Source organism: Tenrec ecaudatus, chromosome 10, assembly GCF_050624435.1.
Source record: "Tenrec ecaudatus isolate mTenEca1 chromosome 10, mTenEca1.hap1, whole genome shotgun sequence".
NCBI lineage: Eukaryota > Metazoa > Chordata > Mammalia > Afrosoricida > Tenrecidae > Tenrec > Tenrec ecaudatus.
Window position 1 is genome coordinate 49,106,975 of NC_134539.1, and position 25,362 is coordinate 49,132,336.

Genomic DNA, 25,362 nt, shown 5'->3' on the forward strand with positions numbered 1-25,362 from the left:
TAGCAGGGGAGAAAAAATAAACAAATAAAACGAAGGCAATTTCAGAAAGCAAGTCCTATGAAGACATTCAAGCAGAGCAGATGGGTAGGAGGGGTGGGGTGAAGATGGGGAGACCGTTTTTGAATGAGTGGCCAGGACCACCTTCCTAAAGTACTGGCCTGTGTGCAGAGACGGAGCGACTACGGTGCGTGTCCCGGAAGAGACAGCAGTTTGTGTAAAGGCCCCAGTGCAGACAAATGCATCAGGTCATTTGTGGGAAGTCTTTTCCTGCGTGCTTCCCCTTTCCCCAAGAAAGGAGAAGCAAGAGTGTAATCCGGGAACGCGGGGTGGGCTGGGGGGGGGGGGGTGCATCGAAGGCACCAAGAAAGAGAAAATAAGAACAAATGAGTGTACCCCATTATCTGGGGTCACGTGGACCCGGAGTCAACTTGCACACAGGAGCGTGGTGTTCTCACCTGTTTTCACATTTACAAGAGAATGCAATGTGACCGAGAAAGAAACAGCCGTGGGAAATCTTTTTTTTCTTTTTCTTTCACAAATGAAAGATTTTAAACATTTCAAACACCCCGAAGGGATTTTGCTGACCCTTCCATCAATGCCAGCAGTTGTTTCAGAAAGCAGCCACAGCCAGCACAGCTGCCGACCTCTCGACACCCTGCCCCATTTCCTTCCTCCTGGTTCACAAGAGCAGGGAAGAAAACGCATCCCCCTTTTCCTGCCCCGCCCCCCCCCCCCCCGCAGCTCCGATCAGCCACACAGTGCTGTGAAGATGTACCTGTGATGGGGGTTGTCAGGGAGACCATCACAGGAAGTTGAGAAGACTGGGCCAGGAGACTGATGCTGTAGTTGGTCCCTGGATGTAGGTCCAAGCACACCTCGGGGGCCTGGCTGCTGGTAGTGACATTAAAGGCCATTTCCTGAGCAAATTCCTTCTGATACCATCTCTGGCCCCAAATGTGGAACTGAAACGGAAAACAAATTTTTAAAATTAAAAAGCTTATGGTGTGAATCGCTGGCCTTGGAAAAGGTTCTGAATGGCTGGATCCTGCCCAGTCTCACAGCCGCCATCCTTTCTTGGCTCCAGTTTCCTCAGACAGGGAAGATCAACATTAGCGTTGTCACAACATCCATCCACTGTCGTGAGGATATTGTCCAAGAAGCAAACCCATTCTTAAATCAACGTGCACAAAAGGCAGGGAGCCCATGACAGGCAAGTCTCCCTCTCTTGTCCGCACATGTACAGTGTGCGGGCCTCAGGAGAAAAACCATTAGCAAACTGTAGGAGCTGAGCCAAAGAATGTTTCCTAGAAAGAAAATAGCCCGTGCAGACGAAGGCTGCTCCAGAGCAGGACCTGAAGAAGTATGCCGTGGACTGGAAGGGGCCCTGGATCTGGAGCTTATTTAAGGTGGAGCGATGGTGAAGCGCTTGGCAGTGGAGCCCACCTGGCATCATTGCATGTGTTGTGTGAGTTGGAAGAGGACTTTATAGATTGGTATCAGGCATATGGGTTAATAGAGGACTTATGGACTTGATCTGGACTGGGCTGGGATTTTTATTTTATTTAAAGGTGTGTGTATGTGTGTGTGTGTGTGTAAGAGCTTTATATACAAGAGCAATTGAATATTGAGAAAATGTCCCAGTCCAGTCCTGGCGGGGTGCTCCACTCAAGAGTACTGCCACGAACACTCTGTAGGACAGTCTAGTCGGGCCCACGGGGTGATTCCAAGTCAATTAACTTGCCTACGTCTAACGAGAACCACTGGTCTGGTAAAGTCTGGAGAGCATTCTGTCTCCTCTGCACTTCAAACCCGAATCCCTTGGTACCCCCAGCGCCTATACCATGCCAGCGCCTGCACCCAGCGGGCATCTGGCCATCCCCTTCATTTCTTCTAATAACTGTTTGCTCCCTCCATGGCCTTTCTCTTTCTAGTTTCGGAAGGTCCCTGGACTCTAGGCAGAAGATCAGGCTTGGGTGCATACACACACACACACACACACACACACACACACACACACACACACGAGCGATACAGTTCCTTCCACAGACACTGCCAGAACACCGGCTCTGAGCCACGCCACGTTCCCAGCCACACCCTCAGTACTCTCTCATCTCTCCTCGGTGTCTCTGGTCTCTGAGGCGGCAGCTGAGGTGGCAGTTTTGTTTCTGACTGTGATTGGCACTGTGATTCTTCTACTGATAGTGGCAGTTCGGTGAGCCGATCTTTAGGGTTTGCTGTGATGTAGTGAACCTCCCATGCAAAACCAATATTGATAAGTAAGTTAGCAGGCGGAAGCTTACCGTGTACATCTCCTCCATAGCAGCGTCCTTCCCACTCGTCCACCTCAAGCAGGTTTCGTTAAAAACAGAAATGTTCACAATGGTCTGCTTCACTGTGATGAGAAAAAGATGAGCCATCAGGCTACACCCTCCACAAAAATGCCACCTGTGAGAAGGTGAGTTACAATTGACAGATCACACAGCTGTCGACGACGTGCACCGACTGACACTGTGCTGCCACCATGGGCTCAACCACAGGAACAATTGTGAGCATGGCACAGCCCTGGCAGGGTTCCCCTCTGCTGTGCATAAGGTGGCTATGGGTCGGAAGCAACTCACCAGTACCTACCGGCAACAACGATAATTCAATGGTTCAATCATCTCAAGAAGGACTCGCTGTCACAATCAATTTAGGAACTGTTTTTTCCCTTCTTTTACACATTGATGCTGATTCCTCGCTTCCCCTCCCTCTTCCTCCCTGTCCCCAGGTAAGTATCACTCCCGTTACTATCTTCATGTTTCCTTCAATCCCAGTTTCCCTCTACAGAGACAAGAGGAGGGCAGACACCAAGCAAGTATCCATCAACAATGGCCATACAAAACTGACTTGTTTTGAGACGAGCCTTTATGACTCAGGAACACTGTTACTCATGTTAGCCAGGCACCATCTAGTTTCTTCACCACACTGTGCTACGGCGGCACTCATGTCTCCATTGGTCTCTTCTTGGAGGCAAGGACCATGCAGTGCCATGTTTCAGGAACCTCTGCCCAACCTCCGCAGCACCAAAGCAGGCAATCTACCAGCCTTCTGGGGCACTCCCCTGATAGGGAAGCCACAGGAGGATAAAGTGGTAGGATAATCCCATAGTAAAATTAGCTGTAGGCAGTTCGAAGAAGCATTCCTATTAAGTCTCCCAGAGAGAGACAGGGCTCTTCGCGACTCCCTGGAAAATGGCACCTGGCTCCTCTAAAACAACGCAATGCAAACAGCCATCAGTGCCAACGACCTCAATGAAAAAACAGGAGAAACAAAAGGCAATGGCAGAAGATGTCCTGAACATAACAACATACATAGAAGAAGCAGACATTGAGCTGCCACAGAAAGAAATTTTCAGAATGCAGCTTGGATTCATGCAGGATATGAGGGAAACAATACAGAAAAAGGATGAAATGATAGAAGAGATAAAGGGCATACACCAAAGGGAAATGCAGGAGCTTAGGGAGGAGATAACAAAAACCAGTAGCAGAAACACGGACCTTGGGAATCGACTGGAGGAATCAGAGAACCGCATCAGTGAGTTGGAGGACAGCCAAGCAGACTTTTTAACAAACGTGAACAAAAATCTAATATGATCATCAGAGAAGCTGAAGGAAACCTAAGAGCTATGTCTGATGCTATGAAGCGGAACAACATTAGACTTATTGGCTTACCAGAGGAAGACACAACAAAAAAGTCATCTGTAACAATAGTGAGAGAATTCTTGGAGGAAAACTCCCCCAGCATAATAAAAGAAAACCAGGCAACCATTCAGGATGCTGAAAGAACACCAGCTAGGCTGAATCCCAATAAGAAGTCACCAAGGCACATAATAGTTCAACTATCCAACTTTGAGGAAAAGGAGAAAATCATGAGAGCAGCTAGGGAAAAACAAGCAATGACATATAAAGGTTTCCACATAAGAATATGCTCAGACCTATCAGCAGAAACTATGAAGAAGAGGAGAGAGTGGAGTAAAATATTCCAAAAGTTGAAGGAAAATAACGCAAACCCAAGAATACTCTACCCAGCCAAATTATCGATCAAGATAGATGGAGAAGTCAGGTCTTCCCAGATAAGGAAAAACTCAAAGAATATGTTAGAAGAAACCCAGCTCTACAAAAGATCCTTGCCAACTCAGTATGGGCAGAAGAACAACACTCACCAAACATAAATAAGAGACCACCACATAAAACAACCTCACCCAGAGAGCAACAAAGAGAAAACAGACCCCAAGATAGCATTAGTTTAAGGATGGAAAGACGTCAAGAATGATACAAACACATATACACAACACACTAATGAGAAAGGAAAGTATGAAAACTCCCAACACAAAAGGTATAAGATGACATCACAGAGTCCGCGGATGGAGATAATAACCCTGAATATCCATGGCCTAAACTCAGGCATTAAAAGAATGAGACTAGCAGACTGGCTTAGAAAACACAACCCATCAATCTGCTGCCTACAGGAGACACATCTCAAGGCAACAAACAAAAATAGGCCGAGAATCAAAGGCTGGAGAAGGTCCTACCAAGCAAACAGCAATACAAAAAAAGCAGGGATTGCAATCCTAATCTTGGATAAAATTGACCTCAAAGTGCAAACCATAAAAAAGAGATAAGGAGGAATACTATATAATGCTCAAGGGAATGGTAGGCAAAGAACCACTAAGCATTGTAAACATATATTCCCCAAATGAGAGACCCGCTAAATACGTCAAACAAACACTCCAAAAGATTAAAACAGAAATCACAGACTCAACAATTATAGTGGGTGACTTCAACACGCCACTCTCTGAGAAAGATAGATCACAGGGAAAGAAACTCAACAAGGAGGCTAGAGAGCTAACCACCACAATTAGGCAATTTGACCTGATATTTACAGAGCTTTTCATCCAAATAAAAAATAAATTCACATTATTTTCAAGTCCACATGGCACATATTCGAAGATAGACCACATGCTGGGGCATAAGGCAAATCTACATAAATTAAAGCACATTGAAATAATACAGACCTCTCTCTCTCTGACCACTGTGTCAAAAGGATGGAAATCAATAAAAGGAAGACAAAGAAAACAAGAACAAACAATTGGAGGATGAATAACTCCCTACTTCAAAAGGAGTGTGTACTGGCGCAGTTCAGAGATGAAATTAGGAAATTTCTAGAAACCAACGAGAATGAGCACATGACATATCAAAACTTATGGGACACAGCAAAGGCAGTCATCAGAGGAAGTTTCATAGCAATACATGCACACCTGAGAAAGGAAGAGAGACTCATGACTGATACGCTGGCACAAAATTTACAACAACTAGAGCAGAGTCAGCAGGACAATCCTACTAATAGCAAAAGAAAAGAAATTATAAAAATCAGGGCTGAAATTCAGGAGAGGGAAATAAGAAAACTATGGAAAAAATTAATACTGCTAGAAGTTGGTTCTTTGAAAGGATAAACAGAAGCGACAGACCACTGGCAAACCTAACCAAAGAAAGGAGGGAACAAATTTCAATAGCAAGAATAAGGAATGAAAGAGGGGTCATTACAACAGACACTAATGAAATCAAAAGGATAGTTACACAGTACTATGAAGGATTGTACTCCAATGATTTCAACAATTTGGAAGACATGGACAAATTCCTGGAAAATCAATCCCTCCCTAGACTATCCTCGGTAGACATCAAGAATCTCAACAGACCCATAGCAATAGAAGAAATAGAAAAGGTTATCAAGGGATTACCAACAAAAAAATCCCCTGGACCAGATAGCCTCACTGGAGAATTCTACCAAGCATTCAGGGAAGAACTAACACCAATTCTACACAAAAGTTCCACAAGGGGAGTATTGGAAGCAATAGAGGAGTTTGGCAGAGTGGCAGGATACAAGATCAACAAACAGAAGACCATCGGACTACTGTACACATCGGATAAGACCACAGAAGAGGAGATCAAAAAGGTGGTACCCTTCACAGTAGCCAAATACAAATTGAAATATCTAGGGATATACCTGACTAAAAAAAACAAAAGATCTATACAGGGATAACTACAGAACACAATTACAAGAAACCAAGAGCAACCTCAACAAATGGAATAATGTCCCATGCTCGTGGATTGGAAGACTCAATATAGTCAAGATGTCAGTTCTGCCAAAGGCACTATATAAGTTTAATGCAATCCCGATACAATTACCCGCATCTTTCTTCAAAGAAATGGAAAAACTGATTACCAACTTCATATGGAGAGGGAAGAAGCCCAGAATTAGCAGAGAACTCCTCAAGAAGAAGAACACAATGGGAGGGCTTGCTCTACCTGACATTAGCACATACTATGCAGCCACAGTTGTCAAAACTGCATGGTATTGGTACAATGATATATACTCAGACCAGTGGAAAAGAACTGAAAACCCAGAAATAAAATCATCAGCATACATACAACTGATCTTTGATAAGGGCTCCAAAAATATCAAATGGGAAGCAGATGCCCTCTTTAACAAGTGGTGCTGGGAAAACAAATGGATATTTACCTGCAGAAAAATGAAGCAAGACCCTTATCTTACTCCATGCACAAGAATAAACTCAAGGTGGATCACAGACCTTGAAGTTAAACCCCAAACTATTAGGGCAGTCAATGAGTGAATTGGGACCTACTTGAGAACTTTGGCACAGGGAATGCATAGGCTATCAGAAATAGGGAAGGACACAAACACAGAGGAGGCACAAATTGACAAATGGGATATACTGAAGATAAAACACCTGTGTACATTGAAAGAATTCAATAAGAGAGTAATAAGAGAGTCCACGGACTGGGAAAGCATCTTTAGCAATGACACATCAGACAAAGGCCTTATTACTAAAATCTACAATACTCTGCTAGCTTCCAAAAAGAAAAAAACGAATTGCCTACTTGAGAGGTGGGCAAAGGACTTAACAGAAGTTTCACAGGGGCAGAAATCCGAATGGCCAACAAACATATGAGAAAATGTTCCCCATCTTTACCTATAAGAGAAATGCAAATTAAAACAACAATGAGGTACCACCTAACACCCTCAAAGGTAGCCCAATTTAAAAAATCAGAAAGCAACAAGTGTTGAAGGGGCTGTGGGGAGACAGGAACTCTCATCCACCGCTGGTGGACCTGTAAGTATGTACAGCCACTATGGAAATTAATCTGGCGATATGTAAAACAGATGGAAATAGAGTTACCATATGACCCAGCAATCCCCCTTCTGGGTATATACCCAGAAGAGGCAAGAAACAAACCAAGGGCAGACATCTGTGCTCCAATGTTCATTGCGGCACAGTTCACAATTGCAAGGAGTTGGAAGCAAGCCAAATTTCCATCAACTGACGATTGGATTAAAAAACTGTGGGATATACATACAATGGAGTACTGCGCATCGCTAAAAAGCAGTGATGAACGTATGAGGCACATAGCGGCATGGGAAGAACTGGAGGAAACCATGCTAAGCGAAGTAAGTCAGGCACAAAAGGACAAGTACAACATGAGCCCGCTGAGGTAAGCATTGAATGAAAAAATGCAAAAGGAGCATAGGGAAAAAGCTACTGTATACAAACATTCTTGGAGTGAGGACTGTGTAGTATGGCAGGGACCAGATCAAATCCAGGGGTGCATATGGTAGACAATGGGGGAGGAAGTAGGGAAAGGAAAAAAAGATGAAAATAAGGAAGAGATGGGTGGTGGGGCATGGGGCACTGACCCACCAAGGGGAGGGTATTGTTTGTGTCTCCACAGGGAAATAGGGACCAAACTTCGACCCAGTGCCCCAAAGTGTGGGTGCAGCATTCTGGCGTGGAGTGGGGAGCCAGTGGAGAGGTCTTGGGGGCTGGCCCCGGTACCAAATACTGGGTGGACGCCTGCCCCTCCCCCCAGAAGAATTTATTTCAAGGGAGTCTACAGCTCTGGGAGAGGGACATATCTGGTCAGAGCACACGGGAGCGGATGAAGGGGGAGTGAAAGAGAGTGGAGCGCATCCTGGCCCACCAGGCCTTGAGGACAATGACCCCAATTAGAGCAGCCAGTCCACAGAGAGGACCACATGGCCAGCTCCACTATGAGACATGACGCCCCTCACTAACCCATGGCTCTGTGGTGGACAGGATAGGAGACATAGTGTGGGAATTGTGCCCGACCTGATCCCACCACACCAAGGCAGGGCACTGGGGGAGTGCAGCAGAACACCGAGACAAAACACTAAGGGGGTGCAACAGAACAGCAAGGGAATGGAGCAGCAAGATCCCCAGAGAATGCTGAGGGAGGACTTTGGGGCCAAGGCGTGGTGCCCCAACAGACTGGACTGGAAAATACTCCTAAAGGCCAACAAACAATCCTAGAACTAACTACAAGCTTTTCTTTCTTGTTGTGTTTTGTCTTATTTTGTTTGTTTTGTCATTGGTTTGTTGTTGTTTTGTTGTATATTGTTGCTTAGTTGTGGTCTGTCTTGTTTTTGTGCATGTTATTATCTCTGCCAATCTGTCTAAACAAGATAGGCTGGATAAACAATTGGAGGAGAAAACAACGGACAAATAGTTCCGTGAGGACATGGGAGACGGGGAGGTGGGGGGAAAGGGAGTGGTGTTAATAAACCCACGGACAAGGGAACAACAAGCAATCTAAATCGGTGGTGAGGTGGGTGTGGGAGGCCTTGTTGGGCATGATCAAGGGAAATGTAACTAAGAGGAATTGCTGAAACCCTGGTGGGGACTGAGCATGATAGTGGGACAGGAGGGAAGTCAAAGGAAATAGAGGAAAGAGCTGGGAGGCAGAGGGCATTTATAGAGGTCTAAATAAGACATGTACATATGCAAATATATTTATACATGAGGATGGGTAAATAGATCTATGTGCATATATTTATAAGGTTAGTAATAAGGTAGCAGAGGGACATTGGTCCTCCACTCAATACTCCCTCAATGCAAGAATACTTTCATCTATTAAATTGGCATTCTATGATGCTCACCTTCCCGACACAACCATCTGGGGTCTTAAAGGCTTGAAGGTAAACAAGCAGCCATCTGGATCAGAAGCAATAAAGCCCACATGGAAGAAGCACACCAGCCTGTGTGACCACAAGGTGCTGAAGGGATCAGTTATCAGGCATCATAGAACAAAAAAAACCCCATATCATTGTGTGCTCACCTCCCTGATACAACCACTGAAGGCAAATGGGTGCATAAGCAAATGTGGCAAAGAAAGCTGATGGTGCCCGGCTATCAAAAGAGATAGCATCTGGGGTCTTAAAGACTTGAAGGTAAACAGCGGCCATCTAGCTCAGAAGCGACAAAGCCCACATGGAAGAAGCACACCAGCCTGTGCGATCACAAGGTGTCAAGGCACCAGGTGTCAGGCATCATCAGAACAAAAACTCTTACCATAGTGAATGAGCAGGGAGTGTGGAGTGGAGACCTAAAGCCCATTTGTAGGCCAGAAAGGTCTTGGGGAGGAGATGAGACAGTCAGGATGTGATGTAGCAACGATGAAAAATACAACTTTCCTCTAGTTCCTAAATGTCTCTTCCCCCCCGCTCCCACTGTCATGATCCGAATCCTACCTTGCAAATCTGACTAGACCAGAGAATGTACACTGGTACAGATGGGAAATGGAAACACAGGGAGGCCAGGGCAGATGATCCTCTCAGGACCAGTGGTGTGAGTGGCGATACTGGGAGGGCATAGGAAGGGTGGGAAGGGGGAACCTATTTCAAGGATCTACATGTGACTTCCTCCCTGGGGGACATATAACAGAAAAGTGGAGGAAGGGAGATGAGGGACAGAGCAAGATATGACAAAATAATAATTTATAAATTATCAAGGGTTCATGAGGGAGTGGGGACGAAGAGGGAAAAAATGAGGGGCGGATTCCAGAGGCTTGGGTGGAGAACAAATGTTTTGAGAATGATGAGGGCAGTGAATGTACAAATGTGCTTTACACAATGGCTGTATGTATGGATTGAAATAGGAGGTGTATAAGCCCCTAATAAAATGATTTTTTTTAAATGAGGAGATGATACCAAGAGCTCAAGTAGAAAGCAAAGGTTTTGAGAATGATGATGGCAACAAATGTACAAATGTGCTTGATACCTGGATGTATGTATCGATTGTGATAAGAGTTGTATGATTCGTGTCCCGCCAGAGTCACCAAAAAAAAAAAAAAAAGAGTTGTATGAGTCCCCAATAAAATGATTGAAAAAAAAAAGATAGATAGATATAAAAGATGTTTTTTAAAGGCAGTGGGTTTGGCTATCTGTTGGGACCCTGTACAATTGTGTAATCTCATCCCACCAACGCCAGCATCAGAAACCCCTTGGAATATATGTGTCCCACTGCGTGCATAAAAATAAGTATGACTTCCCCCCAAAATTTAATTTAACTTAAAATGCCTTCTATTATGGAAAACCAGGTTTCAACAAAAAAATTCAAAGCTGAAAATCATTCTGCTCATCAGTCTTGACAGGGTTAACATAGATGGGTTTTAGTTAGATCTATTCATTGTGATCTCTTTGATTCGCTACTGAAAGATTGCAACTCATTGCCGAGGATCTGAAACACCCAGATATAGACAAGCAAGCATCTGGTTTAAGTGGTGAGCTGGGAAAATTTTAGCAGAGAACAATTCCTTGAGGAACTGAAAAAGGCTGTCCTAAGCCTTTTGCACAATGCAGAAAAGGAAGGGCTTCCTCTAAAGCTTGGGCTTCCTCATCTTTTATTATCCAACAGGCACTTCTTGGCCTTGACTCGGTTCCATGGAAATTGACCCCAAAGACAGTTCACTTGGTGCAGTTCAATGTGAGACTGCCCCTCCCCCAGACACCACCAGTCCCTGAGTTTTGTTTTGATTGTTTTTTTAAAAGCTACTTATGTTAAACTCTGGTCTGAGAGGTTACTTCTTTCAACAACGACCCATCACTAAAGCTGCAAATAATCGAGCAGACCTGTCAAGGAGGTCCATAGGAACGCTATGATGATTAGTTGCTGATCTAGACAACTTCCAAAGCACCTGGGGGAATGAGAGGGACACAGCTTTATTGTATCATCCTCTGGGCTGACAAGGTCCAGTGGCAAGAAAAGGTTTTGTGGTAAGAGGGTAAATGGGACCAGACCCTGGCACAGGTCGGCAACTTTGCACCAAGACAATCTGCTCTTGGAGGCATCTTGATTGCCTGTTGGGTAAACTTCAGACTGAAGAAACTGGTAAAATCCTTCAATCTCTTAACGGTTGGTTTTAGTGGTCAGTATGTAGATATGAATAATAGCTAACTGGTCATGTGTCTGGATAGGTATTCTAGATCTTGAATTGGAGGAGAAAACAACGGATCTTCCTGATAACAAATGTGATGCCATTCCTCCTGAATTTGCTGCTCTTGGTATTGTAATCATACGACTGCCTGACTCAGTATGGTCAACACCAGTCCATTTCAGCTCTTGAGCGCCTGAGATATCGACCTTGATGTACTCAGTTTCAATTCTGGTGATTTCCAGTTTCCCTACATTCCCATTTTGTACATTTAACATTCCGATTATGAATGACTGCAGTAGTTTCTTCCCCTGTTCAGAGTTGCCCCATCAGCAAATGGAGGTCCTGAACGCTTTCCTCCAGCCTCACACATCAGTCAGGTCCACTCAGGACCATTTTGTCTTCTCTCTCTCTCCCTCTCCTTTTCCCGGCGGCAGGGCTCATCTACTCCGGAATCCTGGTAGAAATGTGACACTTACTTCAGCAAGTCGTAACTTTGTTGCTGATTCATTGATATAGACTGATAAACTTTGGTCAAATCAATCATTATTTCTCCTATACTCCCATAGTTACTGTATATATACTGTAATTATACTTCATGCATTGAGTGATTGTTGATCTTGTCTATCGGCCCATTCCACTGAGAGCGTTGAGACTTGCCGTTCATTCTTGTTCTCACAGGTGCGGGACACAGACAGGCACAGCCTTCTGAGCTGCCCTCCTGAATTCAAACTTCTGACCTCCTAAGCTCTGAGAAAATAAGTTTCTGTTCTACTTGTGGTATTTTTGTGATGGCAGCACTGGTGTCTTTTGGAGAACAGGTGACAAAGGGAGAGAAAGGCCGGGGGGGAGGGGATGGGTTTTAAAATGCTACAAAGTAAAAGAGAAACAAAAGATGACACTGTACCCAATTCATTCTCACCCCTACCCCACAAAATCAAAACTCAAATTCACTGTCATTAAGTCTACTAGGACATGTCAGAACTGCCTCTGTGGGGTTCTGAGACTGTAAATCTTTATGGAAGTAGAAAGACTCATCTTTCTCCTGAGTGGTGACTGGTGGTTTCAAACCACTGACCTAGAGGTTAGCAACCCAGCAGGGCTCTTATTACTCCACTAAAAAGGCTGTCCTTTAAAGAAACTGCACTTCACTTGGTGACAGAAGAGGGCACTCTTCAACTAGATATCTTGTTAGCAATCATAAATCACCAACACTATCCGTGGAGCTAATTCCAAAAAAATCAACCCTAATTGCCATTGAGTGGATGCTGACTCAAGGCGCCCCCCTGTGGGTTTCCAACCTGGAGGAGACTGTCACTGTTTAAGGAATAGAAGGCCCATTCTTGCTCCCACAGAGCTGCTGGTGGTTTCAGACTGCTGACCAGTGAGTCTACTGCCCAATGCATAAATACTACCCCACCAGGGCTCTGTGGAATTAATAGGTAGAAGCAATCTACCTATTTTTCTCTTTAAATCAATTACTTTAATTCCATAGAATTAATAGAAGTAATTGTCTTTTGTGAGAGACAGAGACAGAAAGAAAAAAGAATTATAACATTTTTGTTTGGAAAGCCTCCACACACAAAAAAGAAACCAAACCACACAGTAGAAAAACCTATAATTAGTAAAATAAGCTGAAATAGTTAGTCTCAAAAAAGCATTTGAGAATATGAAGAAAACATATTGAGTCATAAATTCCAAAATAAGATTAAAAATGGACTTAAAAACAGGGGAGAAATGAAATGAGAGTGAAATCATAAGAGAAATAAAAGTAAAGACAAAATCCTATCAGAAATGAAGACTAGTTTATAGTTCCCATATAAGAATCTATCAGAATAAAACTGGAATAAAGGGCATTAAGGCAATACATTAAAACAATCAAAAGAATAAAAATGAATTTTTAATAGCAAAAAGGGTCATAGATAAAATGTTTGAAAAGGGATAAATGTTGGCAAAGATATAACATATAAGTAATTTAAATGTCTGAAAAAGAAAAAACCATCAAAATAGAAATAATATTTAAAATTATAATCAAGGGAGGGTGGGGGGAGAAAAGGGAAATTGATCATAGGATCTATCAAGTACCCCTCCCAGGTGGACGAAAAACGGAAAAGTGGGTGAGGGGCAACAGAGGATAATGTAAGATATGGAAATAATCTATAACTTATCAAGGGTTCAGGAAGGAGAGTGGGTGGGGGCAGGTGGGGGAAGAAATGGGGAGTGGATATTAGGGGCTCAGGTGGGAAGTTTAATGCTTTGAAAATGATGATGGCGGCATATGTGCAAATGTGCTTGACACACTGGATGAATGTATGGATTGTGATAAGAGATGTAAGAGCCCCCAATACAAGTATTTTGGGGGGAAAAGGAATATATATGTAAATATCATTTGTATACATATTTTATATGTATACAATATATACATATAAGCACATGCATATAAAATTTGAATGTATACTTTATACCAGTTCATAATACTATGCTATTTATAATCCAAAGTAGCATTCCAAAAATAAAAAGGGTTAAATCTAAATATTGAAAGATCTACCTGAGAAAGTAGATCCAGAGCAGTTAACTACAAAACATATCCAAGTGAAAAAATCCTAGATTTTAAATATAGAACAAAAATATTCGTGGCTTCCATGTAAAAGAAAATAACAAAAATTTCCCAAGGGCAAGAGAGTTGGGCTGCATCAGACATCTCAAAAGCACCAGACATTTCAAAAGCTATAGAAAGCAAGACAACAAAAGAACTGATTTTTTTTAATTCAAGGAAAGAAACTGTAAAATGAGAGTTTTATGTCCAGCCAAGCTATCTTTTGAGCTATAGAGAAATTGTTTTAAACATGGGAGAACTCAATTTATACTGTATTTTTTAAGACACTGCAATATGGGGAAACTCTACTCCAAAGATTAATGGTTAGTATTTGATATATTAAATTGTGTATCTTAAACTAAAAATTAAAGCAGGTCAGGGGTGAGAGCAAGAATGCTATATAACCTATTCTGACAACGTAGAAATCATGCAGCTAAAACTTTGGATGAGGAGAGACAGAGAAAAAGGAAAACAGAATAAACTCAATGAATGCCATGTAGGCAAAAAAAGACTACAAATTAAAGCAGACAAAACAGATCATGGAAGATTAAGTGAGAAGACAGGATATGAGGGCATTTAAAAAGGTATAAAGGTAAAGCCTGGACAAATAGATAAATTTTCCTAAAATAAAAATAAATGTAAAACCATAAAGAAAGCACATCACATAGGAAAATAAACACATAAGATACAGCACAACTATAGAATAAGAATATAGGCCAGACACCTCAGTCTTACCCATACCTATTTCACAATGAAAAATGACTCGATTCTGCCTACAAGAACAACCGAAGCAAAGTGACTGTGATGGCTGGTAGAAATAGACACAACAGACAGAGGTAAAAAAAATCTTTGAAACAAAATAGGATTCAAGTAAAATGGATTCTATGTGGCAAAGAAGGCCACATTGAACACGAAAAGTCACAATTCAAAATGAAGATACAATCAATTCCCTTTGTAAAGCAAAACAAGGCACAAAGAAGTACATAATCAAATAACAGCAGAGATTCGTGATGTGGGGCAGTGTGTCTGGGGGTCGATCCAGGGGGGGCTCCAAAGCAGATGCTGAATACACTTTTCCTAGATAATAGGCTACGTAGTACAAAAATGTTTTTCCATTGCCAGAGAGGCACTGAGTAGGTTTGTTTGTTTGTTTTCTGAAAGGGGGTGGAAGGCCAAACAAGTTTGGGAACCTATGATGTAGTGAAAGGTCAGAAAATGTTTCCTCTGCAGTGCCAGATTTAGTCAATATTTTAGACTTCCTAGACCAGAAAAATTCAGTCAAAAATACTCCACTCTGTAAATAAACGGCTTGGCTGTGTTTCAATAAAACTTTATTCATAAAGCAGGTGACAAGCCAGATTTGACCCATCAGCCATAATTTGACATTGTCCTATATATAGAAAAACAAGCAAGTAGATTGAATTAAAATACCAAATGTGGGGCCTTTTTAAAAAATATATTCATTAGCACATTACTCAAACTCACTCACTGCCAGGGAGTTCATGCTGACTCTAGCAACCTACAGGACAGGATAGAACTGCCCCTGTGGGTGTCCAAGACTGAAACTCTTCACAGGAGTGGAAAGTCTCATCATTCTCGCAAGGAGTGGTGAGTGGTTTTGAGCTGCTGACCTTGCATTTAACAGCCCAATACTCCACCAAAGCTCCCTTAAGCAAAATACTAGCTCATTTAATCTAGATTTTAAAAGAGAACGCACAAAACAGGAAATACTCATTGGAACAAAAGAAAAAAATTGAGCTGGAAAAAACTACTTTGCAGACCATTATTCAAATAAATTTGAAAACTTAGATGAAATGGTGGAAAGGTGCTTGAAAATATAGTTTACCAAAGAAAGAAGGCAAAGAAAATACAAATAAAACTTCCACAGACCAATTGCCAAAGGAAAAAAATGAGGACATTTTAAAGGAACTCCCCAAACCAATCCACCCCCAGCTCCAGCTTCCCCGTACCCCCCACCAAGCCCCATGCCCAGAACACTTTCCAGGGGCAATTCTCCAAACCTTTCAAAACCAAACAGCTCCACTGAATTTTCCCAGACTATAAAGAATGAAGGAAATCTTTCCCACTGTTTTTATGAAGCAAGGAAAATCCTGACCCTAAATCTGGATTAAAATGAAAAGGGAAAAAAGAGCAATTGATACACCAATATTATTGGTGCAAAAACACTAAAGAAAATATTTTTAAAAGAAAATATTTGTGGAGAGAATTCAATAACACCTTAAGAAAATAATACCGCATGATATTTCTTTGTCAGGAAAAGAGATGGAGGGAAAAAATTTGTGATCATATCAAATTCAAAGGTCATAAGGAAGTGAAATAAAAAAGAAAAACAATATTTAGGAAACATCCGCTTCCCGTTGTATTACATATATGGATAGTTTGGAATTTTTTGGATATTTGGGGAAAGAGTGACCCTTCCTCTGAGATCCAGGATACAACAGCCTTGAAGTCTCCTGGTCTACAATTAGAATATGGAGATCCCAAAAAGAATGAAAATAAATCTGTTGCTTCCAAGTCCTGTAGAACTCATTCAGTGAGTGGTTCCAATTTTAAATAATCTATTTCCTCCTATCAGCATGTTCCTATCTAGCTGGACCCACCACATCACCATTTTATCATTTAAAAAAACAACCATTTTCTCACTATATTTGGTCTATTGGTTGGCTACCCCATGCGTAGTCTGTATCAACTTCTTGCTTGACCCACCCTATTAAAGCTGGATCTCTTAGACTAATATTTATAAGAGAAAACAGTGGATTTCTGACATGTCTCTTCTATGTTACAATATTGCTCTAATGGTTACCATTCTTCAGGGGAAAAAATGATCAGAAACAATGTTAAATTATTGGTACCTGAATTACCCATTGTTTGAACTTCAACTCTTTGAGCAGGAATCAGTTGTGGTGTCATTTTCTGAAGTCAACATCAATCTCAGATTTCACATGCTCTTCCTAGCCCTGCCTCATACTACCACCTGAAGAGTCACAATTTCCTGCCAGTGAACACATTTCCCCCACTTTTTTTTTGGGAAAAGATCTGACATAGTAAAACTGTTATAGAAATATCTGGATGCAACAAACCCAGGGACAAGGGAACAACAAGTGATCTAAAATTGATGGCAAGGAGGGCATAAGATGCTTAATGGGGCTTGATCAAGGGCAACATAGGTGAAAGGAATTACCAAAACCCAAATGAAGGCCGAACATGATAGTGAAACAAGAGGAAAGTAAAAGGAAATAGAGAAGAGAACTAGGAGGCAAAGGACATTTATAGAGGTCTAAATATAGACATGTACATATGCAAATATATTTACATATGATAGGAAAATCAACCTATGTACTTATATTTACATAGTAAATATTAAGGTATCAGATGGACATTGGGCCTCTACTCAAGTACTCCCTCAATGTAAGAACACTTTATTCTAATGAGCCAGCATTCTGTGATGCTCACCTTCCCAACACAATTGCCGAAGACAGAATGGGTGTATAATCAAATGTGGTGAAGAAAGCTGAAAGTGCCCGGCTCTCAAAAGATACAGCATCTGGGGTCTTAAAGGCTTGAAGCTAAACAAACGGTCATCTAGCTGAGAAGCAACAAAGCCCACATGGAAGAAGCATAGCAGCCTGTGTGATCATGAGGTGTCAAGGGGATCAGGTATCAGGCATCAAAGACCCAGAACAAAAAAATCAGATCAATGTGTATCAGGGGGAGCGCGGAGTGGAGACCCAAAGCCCATCTGTAGAGAATTGGACATCCCCTTACAGAAGGGTTATAAGGAAGAAACGAGCCAGTCAGGGTGCAGTGTAGCACCAATGAAACCTGCCCCCACTATCATGACCCCAATTCTACCTTATAAATCCGGCTAGATCAGAACATGTACACTGGTACAGAGAAGAGCTTGCAACACAGAAAATCCAAGATAGATAAACCCCTCAGGACCAATAATAAGAGTAGCGATACCAGGAGGAGAAGGAGAAGGTGAGGGGAGAAAAGGGGAACATATCACAATAATGTACATACAACCCCCGCCCCCAGGGGGGTGGAATACAGAAAAGTGGATAAGGGAGGCAACAGTCAGTGTAAGACATGAAAAATAATAATAATAATTATCAAGGGTTCATGAAGGAAGGAACATGGGGGAAGGGGGTAAATGAGCTGATACCAAGGGCTCAAGTAGAAATAAAACGTTTTGAAAATGATGATGGCAACAGATGTACAAATATGCTTGACACATGGATGGATGGATGGATGGATGGATGGATGGATGGATGGATGGATGGATGGATGGATGGATGGATGCCGATGGATGGATGGATGGATGGATGGATGGATGGATGGATGGATGGATGGATGGATGGATGGGTAGGGATAAGCGCTGCATGAGCCCCCAATGAAATGATTTAAAAAATTTTTTAATCTCAATGCATGCAGCTCTCTACTAAGTGGAACAGAAAAGCAAGCATGCTTTCATAAGTCAGTGTTTGGGATTTTTAAGTCTCTAAATAAAGTCTCCCCTAATAACTTTAAGGGTAGGTTAGAATTGCACCTATGGGTTTGCAAAAGTGTAATTCTACAAGAGTAGAAAGCTTCATCTTTCTCCTGCAGAAGTAGCCTTTTGCAAGCTAAGAATTGGCAAAAAGGATTGTCAACCAACTATTCTAAAAGTTGCTACTTGCATAGCTGCTCCGTAAACGGCGCTATTATGGAGTTATCTTTTGGCTAGCCTTGGCATATGTTTGACAAACAATGTATCTTAGAGAGAACAGGGGAATGTAACATTGTCTGAGCTGAGAAGATGAACTTATTTCACTGGAAATTTTCTTTAGAAAAGAATTGGTATCTAGTTACAACCGCCATGAAATTCCCCAGACTAAAACAGTGTGGCTTAGTATGTGAAGGAAAATTTTTAAGATCCAGTCCCCTATTCATCTGTGCAGAGCAGATTCAAACAGCTCTAGAGGATATTTATGACCTCTGAAAACACCCTCTTGGCTCCACCTTCTAACAGAGGCGGGCAGCTTTCTGTAAAAACACAAGCCCGTGCTGTTCGCCTGGCAACCCCGAGTAACTCCTCTCTGGGAGTTAGATGACACCAAATATTGCTTACAACTCAGGGGAGAGAAACAATATTTAGAAAGTACCGCTTCACACATGCATAGGCTCCATCTATTCCTTCAAGTAATCTAAATGACCTCGTCTCAATCTATTCCTTCAAGTAATCTAAATGACTTCGTCTCACCCTTGATTCAAGCCAGGTCATTAGAAGAACCGGTATTTATTACTAAGGCATCTTTCCTTATCTACCTCATGCTGGAATCAGGTTTCAATACAATTAGTTTTGTTGAACGGCAAGGAGCCTCGATTGTGCTGGGGAACAGGCATTGGGCTACTAACTGCAAAGTTGTCGTTTCAAACCCACTAGCTGTTCCTCAGGAGAAAGAAGAGGCTCTCTGCTCCCATGAGGATTAGTAATCTGAGAAACCTTTGATGGTGTCTCTGTCAGTTGGAATCAACTCAATGGCAGTGAGTTTGGGTTTTGGTTTTAGTTAACAAGTAAGTAAGCTATAAAAATAAATATACTGCTTCACGGTATTCCTTCTTAAATATGTATTTTATACCCTGACTTGTTCTCATCCTTGTGAAGTTTAGACTTCTAACCTATGATCTCTTATTTACACTTGAAAGTTTTTCCCAGATAAAAAGAAATTACAAATAACTAATTTTCAAAATTCTATCGTTAATATTAATGCAATCAATCACAAAGGAAAAGATTGCTAAACCTGGCTACAGAGAACATAAAAACTCCCATGCATCAAAGTATCACATGCTTTAAAAGTAATAGAAAAATTACATAGATAACTGAAATAATGATAGTAAGCAACTCAATCAAAAAATCTAAATGTTGAAGTAAATGAAGGGAAAGGAAACTAAAAGTCGTCTAGATGGCTTTCCTAACAGTGGGCTTTGCATGTTACTCGGTTCCACCTTCTAACGCGACAGAGAACAAGCTCAAGTATATTCAACATGGCTATTGACCTGTCTTTCTATTTCCACAAAGGAAAGGACAGCTCCGGGCCCCTCTGACTCGTACTCATTAATTCTAAAGGGAAGAACTATAAATATATAATCTGGTTCGTAGGAGACTGCTATCGCAGAGGTCCTATTTCCTAGTGGGTGAGGTTCATGAATTATAGAGTGCTGCCATACACTCTTGTTCTCTGACTCTTGCCAGCACTTAGGTACTGGGGGCCCCACCTCACCTGTCCCCAAGAGGGGAGGAAGCCATTTCTGTACAGTGCCCTTTGCTCGGCCTTCACGGAAGTGAGTAGGTGGTAGACCATGTGAAGCTCTCTTGCAGATCCAAGTGCCCATATCTCAGAAGTGAAGAGACTCTGAAACTCCATTACGCCAATACCTGACTAAGCCTCCCTCTCCGGTGTAGTTTTTACCTGAAGTTCCTAGGAACTTGACCAGATCAGTAAGTTGATACTTTGCTTCTCAGATGTTAGTCTGTCCTGTACAACGTCAAGGTAGAAGGAAGAGTAAGACTCAGGTTCCCCCTAGTTCCAAACTGTGGATGTGCTTGTTGCAACCTTGAGCGTACAGACCGGAGCTGCACCGCTGAGCCAAGGACCGTGGGAAGATGGCACCTTGTGCTCTCTGGCACTGGAGCTGCAGGAGCAGGTGAGGGAGAAATTAGATGTTCAGGAACATGCCTTCAAAGAGCAAGCAAAGCTAAACACACAGGCTTGTTGGGTAGTTAGAATTATCTTGGCTATCACATGTTTGGTTTGTTTTGTTTCGTTTCTTCTTTTGTTAATCATGCTTCTGCTTGGATTGCAAGTGAGGAATTTAAAGTATCCAGAAGCCTATGTGATAAAGTCTGAGGGTTAAACCAGTCTGAGCTGTAGTTAATCACCATGGACCTAACCATAATCCCTTATGTGATGTATAATAAAGTCTAGCCTCTATGCCTGTCGTTATCAAAGCCTGGTAACATAGTGGTTTACATGCTGGACTGCTACCCACAAGGTCAGCAGTTCAAAATCACCAGCCATTTATCAGAAAACGATGAAGCTTTCTCCTCCCATAGAGTGACAGTCTTGGAAACCCACAGGGGCAGTTCTACTCTGCTCTACAAGGACGTCGCAAGGAGTCCGAAGTGACTCCATGGCAGTGAAATGCCTGTGGTTACAATCCCATTTTGGAGGGAGCTCTCTGCTACAATAATGGCAGGATGAAGGTGGGATGCATTCTGAGTCTCTACTTTACCAGTGGGTGTCAATCAAGCCACCACCCTTTGCTTCCTGGGGAACCTGGTCTGCTAAAAGACAAAAAGCACACGTCCACCAATGCCACCCCTTGGTGTGTAAGAGCCATCTCAGAAACGGGGAAATCGCAGAGCTATCAAGGAAGAAGCGCCCAGTGGAGCACCCCAGTTCAAGATCTCAGTCTGAAGTGGCAGAGACTGAGACCAGAGACGCCAGAAGCCACAGGACAGAGCACAGGATCCAGGCCAAGACCAGAGGTCAAGGCAAGGAGATCATGAGCCAGGACAATTGAGCAGCACTGAAACTATGTGCGAGGCTTTGAAAGCAGCTTTGGCTTGGCTTCCTGGCCCACTGAGGCCAAGACCAAGGGTCCACCTGGCTGAGAGACTGAGAACTAGAGAGAGACTTGGCAGCTGGCTGAGGAGAGTTGTTGCTGTGGGCCGATGACTGCAGACTTCATGTTTTCAGATCCTGGCTTGTGATCGCCTTCCCTCATCACCCCCCTTAATCATGAGGACAGTCTATGAGTTCTGCTGGCCATCGCAAGGGGTTCTCCAAAAAGTAGAGAGTCCTGGGCTGAAGGGTTGATGTCAGGTTAGGGAGAGAGAAGAATGAAGGGTAGAGGCGTGTCTGAGCTCCCCTTGGGGCAACTGGCCTCGGGTTCCTGGGGAGTAGGAGTCTCCTTCTTCACAGTATATCCAAAGGAGGTCAGACGTGGCCCCACGCACTGTTTTCACACAATACTCCCCAAAACTGTGGACTGGCAGCATCAGCAATGTCCTGGCGCTTTCCAGAAAGCAAATGTCAGGGGCTCCAACCACAACCTATGAATGAAAAACCCCTAGAGACCAGGAACCTGCATTTTCAAAGCTTGCCACTCGATTCTTAGGATCCCTCGGATTTGGAGTGGCAGTGTGTACTGGCTATGGAGAACACACTTTGCTTTGTTTCTTTGTCCAAAATAAACCTTTGGGGAGAAGCAGTCGATGTACTGATTCTACTGGAGCCAGACTGTGCTCAACCCTCAATTGCACCCCTGCTCACTGTAAGATCTTGGATAAGTTGCTTCACATCGCTGGGCCTCAGTGCCTGTGTCTGTCAAATGAGAATAATACGAGGGCCTTCTTCAGAAGGATCAATTGAGTTAAACCGTGCTTTGCATGTATTTAATGCTCAAGGAATGATAGCCATTTTCCCCACTGCCATTGTTATCTGCTGGGTGCTGTCCTAAGGTCTGTAGTAGGTTTGGGGCACTCAGAAGGTAACTGAGCCCCAGAAGCAATCTCTATTACAAAAAAAGATGTCTAAAGTACAGCAACCTGGGACTCAGTAGAGAAAGACATTAGGAAGAAAGATTCTGGGACTTTGATGCCTTAATAGTTTAATTCACAAGGGGGAAAAAAGGATTTAAGATTTAGGTTGTACTTTCTCTGAGAATCTAATCATGTGAAGGCATCCCTTCATATGGTCATCAATATACAATTGGAAATGTGTCTGGGGGTTATGCGTATGCTGGCATGAGATACACTTAGGGAAAGGTGACCAGGAATAATCTGAGATGGAAAAATAAAACTTTAAAAGTGAATTTTCAGACTTAGGAAACACATGGTAAAGTCTCCCAAGTGCAAAAGTGAAACTGCCCAACCCGATCCCCCAAGAGCAGTGGGAAACAGCTGGAGCGAGGCTTCAGGCAGGCAAGAGCAAGAACTACACTATTCTGTCCGTCTTCAGTGGAGGGGTCTCTCCAACTGGTTGCCTACAGCGTTGGCTGTTAAAACCCAGGAAAGAAAGAAAAACATGCAAACAAAAAATTGTCATGAGTCTCTGTTCCTTCACCCTAGGGGGCGCTGTGGAGTAATACAGCGATCTTTCTGCGCTTCTTAAAATGCCCCAAGGGAAGGGAAGAATTTCTAAGGTGCTTGACCTTCATTAGGCAACTGTTCTCCGGATTGGATGTAGTGCTGACAAGGCAGTCACGAGGTCTCTACATCCTGCTAGAGAGCACCACTGTGGCTCTGGCCTTCCTGGTTTCTGAGCTGTCTTTAATGACCACCCTATGAGCCTGGCTGTCTCAAGTGTGGGGTCCCAAGTGAGAGCGCTTTGAGTAGTCTCAATCTAACCAGTCTCTCCAAGCTGGAATATCCTCTTTTGAAAACATTATCCAACAGTATAAAATGCCGTGACATCTATACCTACCGCCTGGTGGGGTGGTTGTCTTGATTTGCTCTGAGTGCTGCCGGGGGGATGTCAGCAGAGTGATATTCACGGTGTAATCAGTTGCTGGGTACAGATGTAAACACACTGTCGACATTTCTTCTCTCATCGTGAAGTTAAATGATGTTGCATGATAAGCATTGTTCAGATACCACCTTTGACCCAGAACTTTAAACTGTCATGAGATTAAAAAAAAAAAAAGCATTGTGTTACATTTCCTGTTGACTCCTGCAGATGTCTAGACTACACACAAAATGGACATACGAGCAAGGAAGTTTCTTCTACTTGTCCTCAACGCTTATGATTATTTTTAATGCATTATAAGTTAACTTTGCAAGGCTACCTCTCTGTCCTAGTCAAATTCCCCCCCTCAACCAGGTATAGGACTAGACATTAAATGCATAAGGATTCCCTCAGACAATTAAACATGGGGCTTTTTAAAGGAAAGCCCTTGGTGCATACCCAGGTAAAGAAGATTGCATTGAAACTACTGGGCAAATGTATTTAATTTCATTCAAAAGCTTTATGGGAATGTTTGCAAACTGTACAAAAGTTGCCCCAGATTTTATATATATATATATATATATATATATATATATATATATATATATATATATATATATATGAACTCCCTTCCCCCTGTTTTAGCTACCCCCATTCGTGATCAAACTTACCCCATGTTGTCATCCAAAATGTTCTCCCAAGATCTCACAATCTCCCATTCTGATAGGCCACTCACTCCCACAATGCAGAAGATTTGCTCTCTCAATATTTCCTCCCCTCCCTTCCCTCAGATATATCACTGCCCATCACCTCAACCATTTCTAAGTCCAATACTCTCAAGACCCATGCCCCTCGGCGGCTCTCGGTTCCACCCATTCTAGAAAACTCCAAACATCCAGGCAGTCTCTACTTGACGTCACCATTTCTACATTTAGTCGGCTTCCCCTGGCTTGAGAAAAACACACAACTGAGCAGGCTGCACCTCTGCCAAGTCAGTCTCCATTTTCCATGTGGGTTTTAGTTGACTCAAATATTGACAAAAATCACCTTGTAGTTCCAAAGCGTTCCTCACACTGTATGGATCATTTGAAAACAACGCCATTGCATTTACCAATGATGGAGAAGGGTTTTTTCCCCTGTCATTCATCCATCCTATAAATATCTATCTGCTGGACACTTAGGGAGCCGGGGTGACATAATGGGCTACACATTGAGTTGCTAACCCCAAGGTCAGCAGTCCGAACCCACCAGCTGCTCCAGGGAAGATAAATGAGGCTGTCTGCTCTCATAAAGACTAGAAAGTCCCAGAAGCCCAAAGGAGCAGGTCTCTCCTGTCCTCTAGCGTTGCTAGGAGTTGGAATTGACTCCATGAGTGTGGATTTGGTTTTGGGTTTTCACTGGATACTTAATACTTGCCTACAATTTGCTAGCCAGAATACGTAGTGTTGGTAATACAATGCCATGTAAGATTCCTAACCTCCATTCCACCCATTCTAAACCTCAAGTAATTCACCGTTGATAACTCAAGTCAGTCTGGTATTTGATTTGGTAACACAAAGAATTCACAGATCCACCATCCACTACCAAAAAATTTTTAAACATCTAAACAAAACCCAAGCTCTCTACTATCACATCAACTGTGACTCATAATGACTCTCAAAGGCACCCAATTTCAGGGACCGTCTATCTTTACGAAAAGACTGTCCCATCTTTCTCTCACCGAGTAGTTGGCAGGGTCTCACCACAGCCTTTTGGCCAGCAGTCCAACACGTGGCCCGCTGAGTCCACTGGGCCACTCCCAAGAGGACACCACGAGCCGAGTGTCCAGGCAAATCAACCAACCAGGAAGCAACCTTGAAAGACACGAGGCTGTAGCAGCCGTTGGGAGAGACTCCCGGATGCCTCTGTGGGCATCAGGGAAGACTTCCTCGTCTTCACTGGAGGGAAAAATAAGTCAGCGTGGAAAGGG

General features: G+C 42.8%; 1 protein-coding gene across 1 annotated transcript in view; it reads right to left on the reverse strand.

Moving 5' to 3' along the window:
* Nucleotides 1-25,362, reverse strand: part of SUSD1 (sushi domain containing 1) — a 145,976-nt gene that overhangs the window by 40,875 nt on the left and 79,739 nt on the right. The window contains exons 10-12 of the mRNA XM_075559026.1: nt 23,373-23,565; nt 2,301-2,392; nt 776-962 (exon numbers count right to left, since the gene is read on the reverse strand). Coding sequence (XP_075415141.1) covers nt 776-962; nt 2,301-2,392; nt 23,373-23,565 — 472 coding nt within the window. The remainder of the gene's footprint in view (nt 1-775; nt 963-2,300; nt 2,393-23,372; nt 23,566-25,362) is intronic.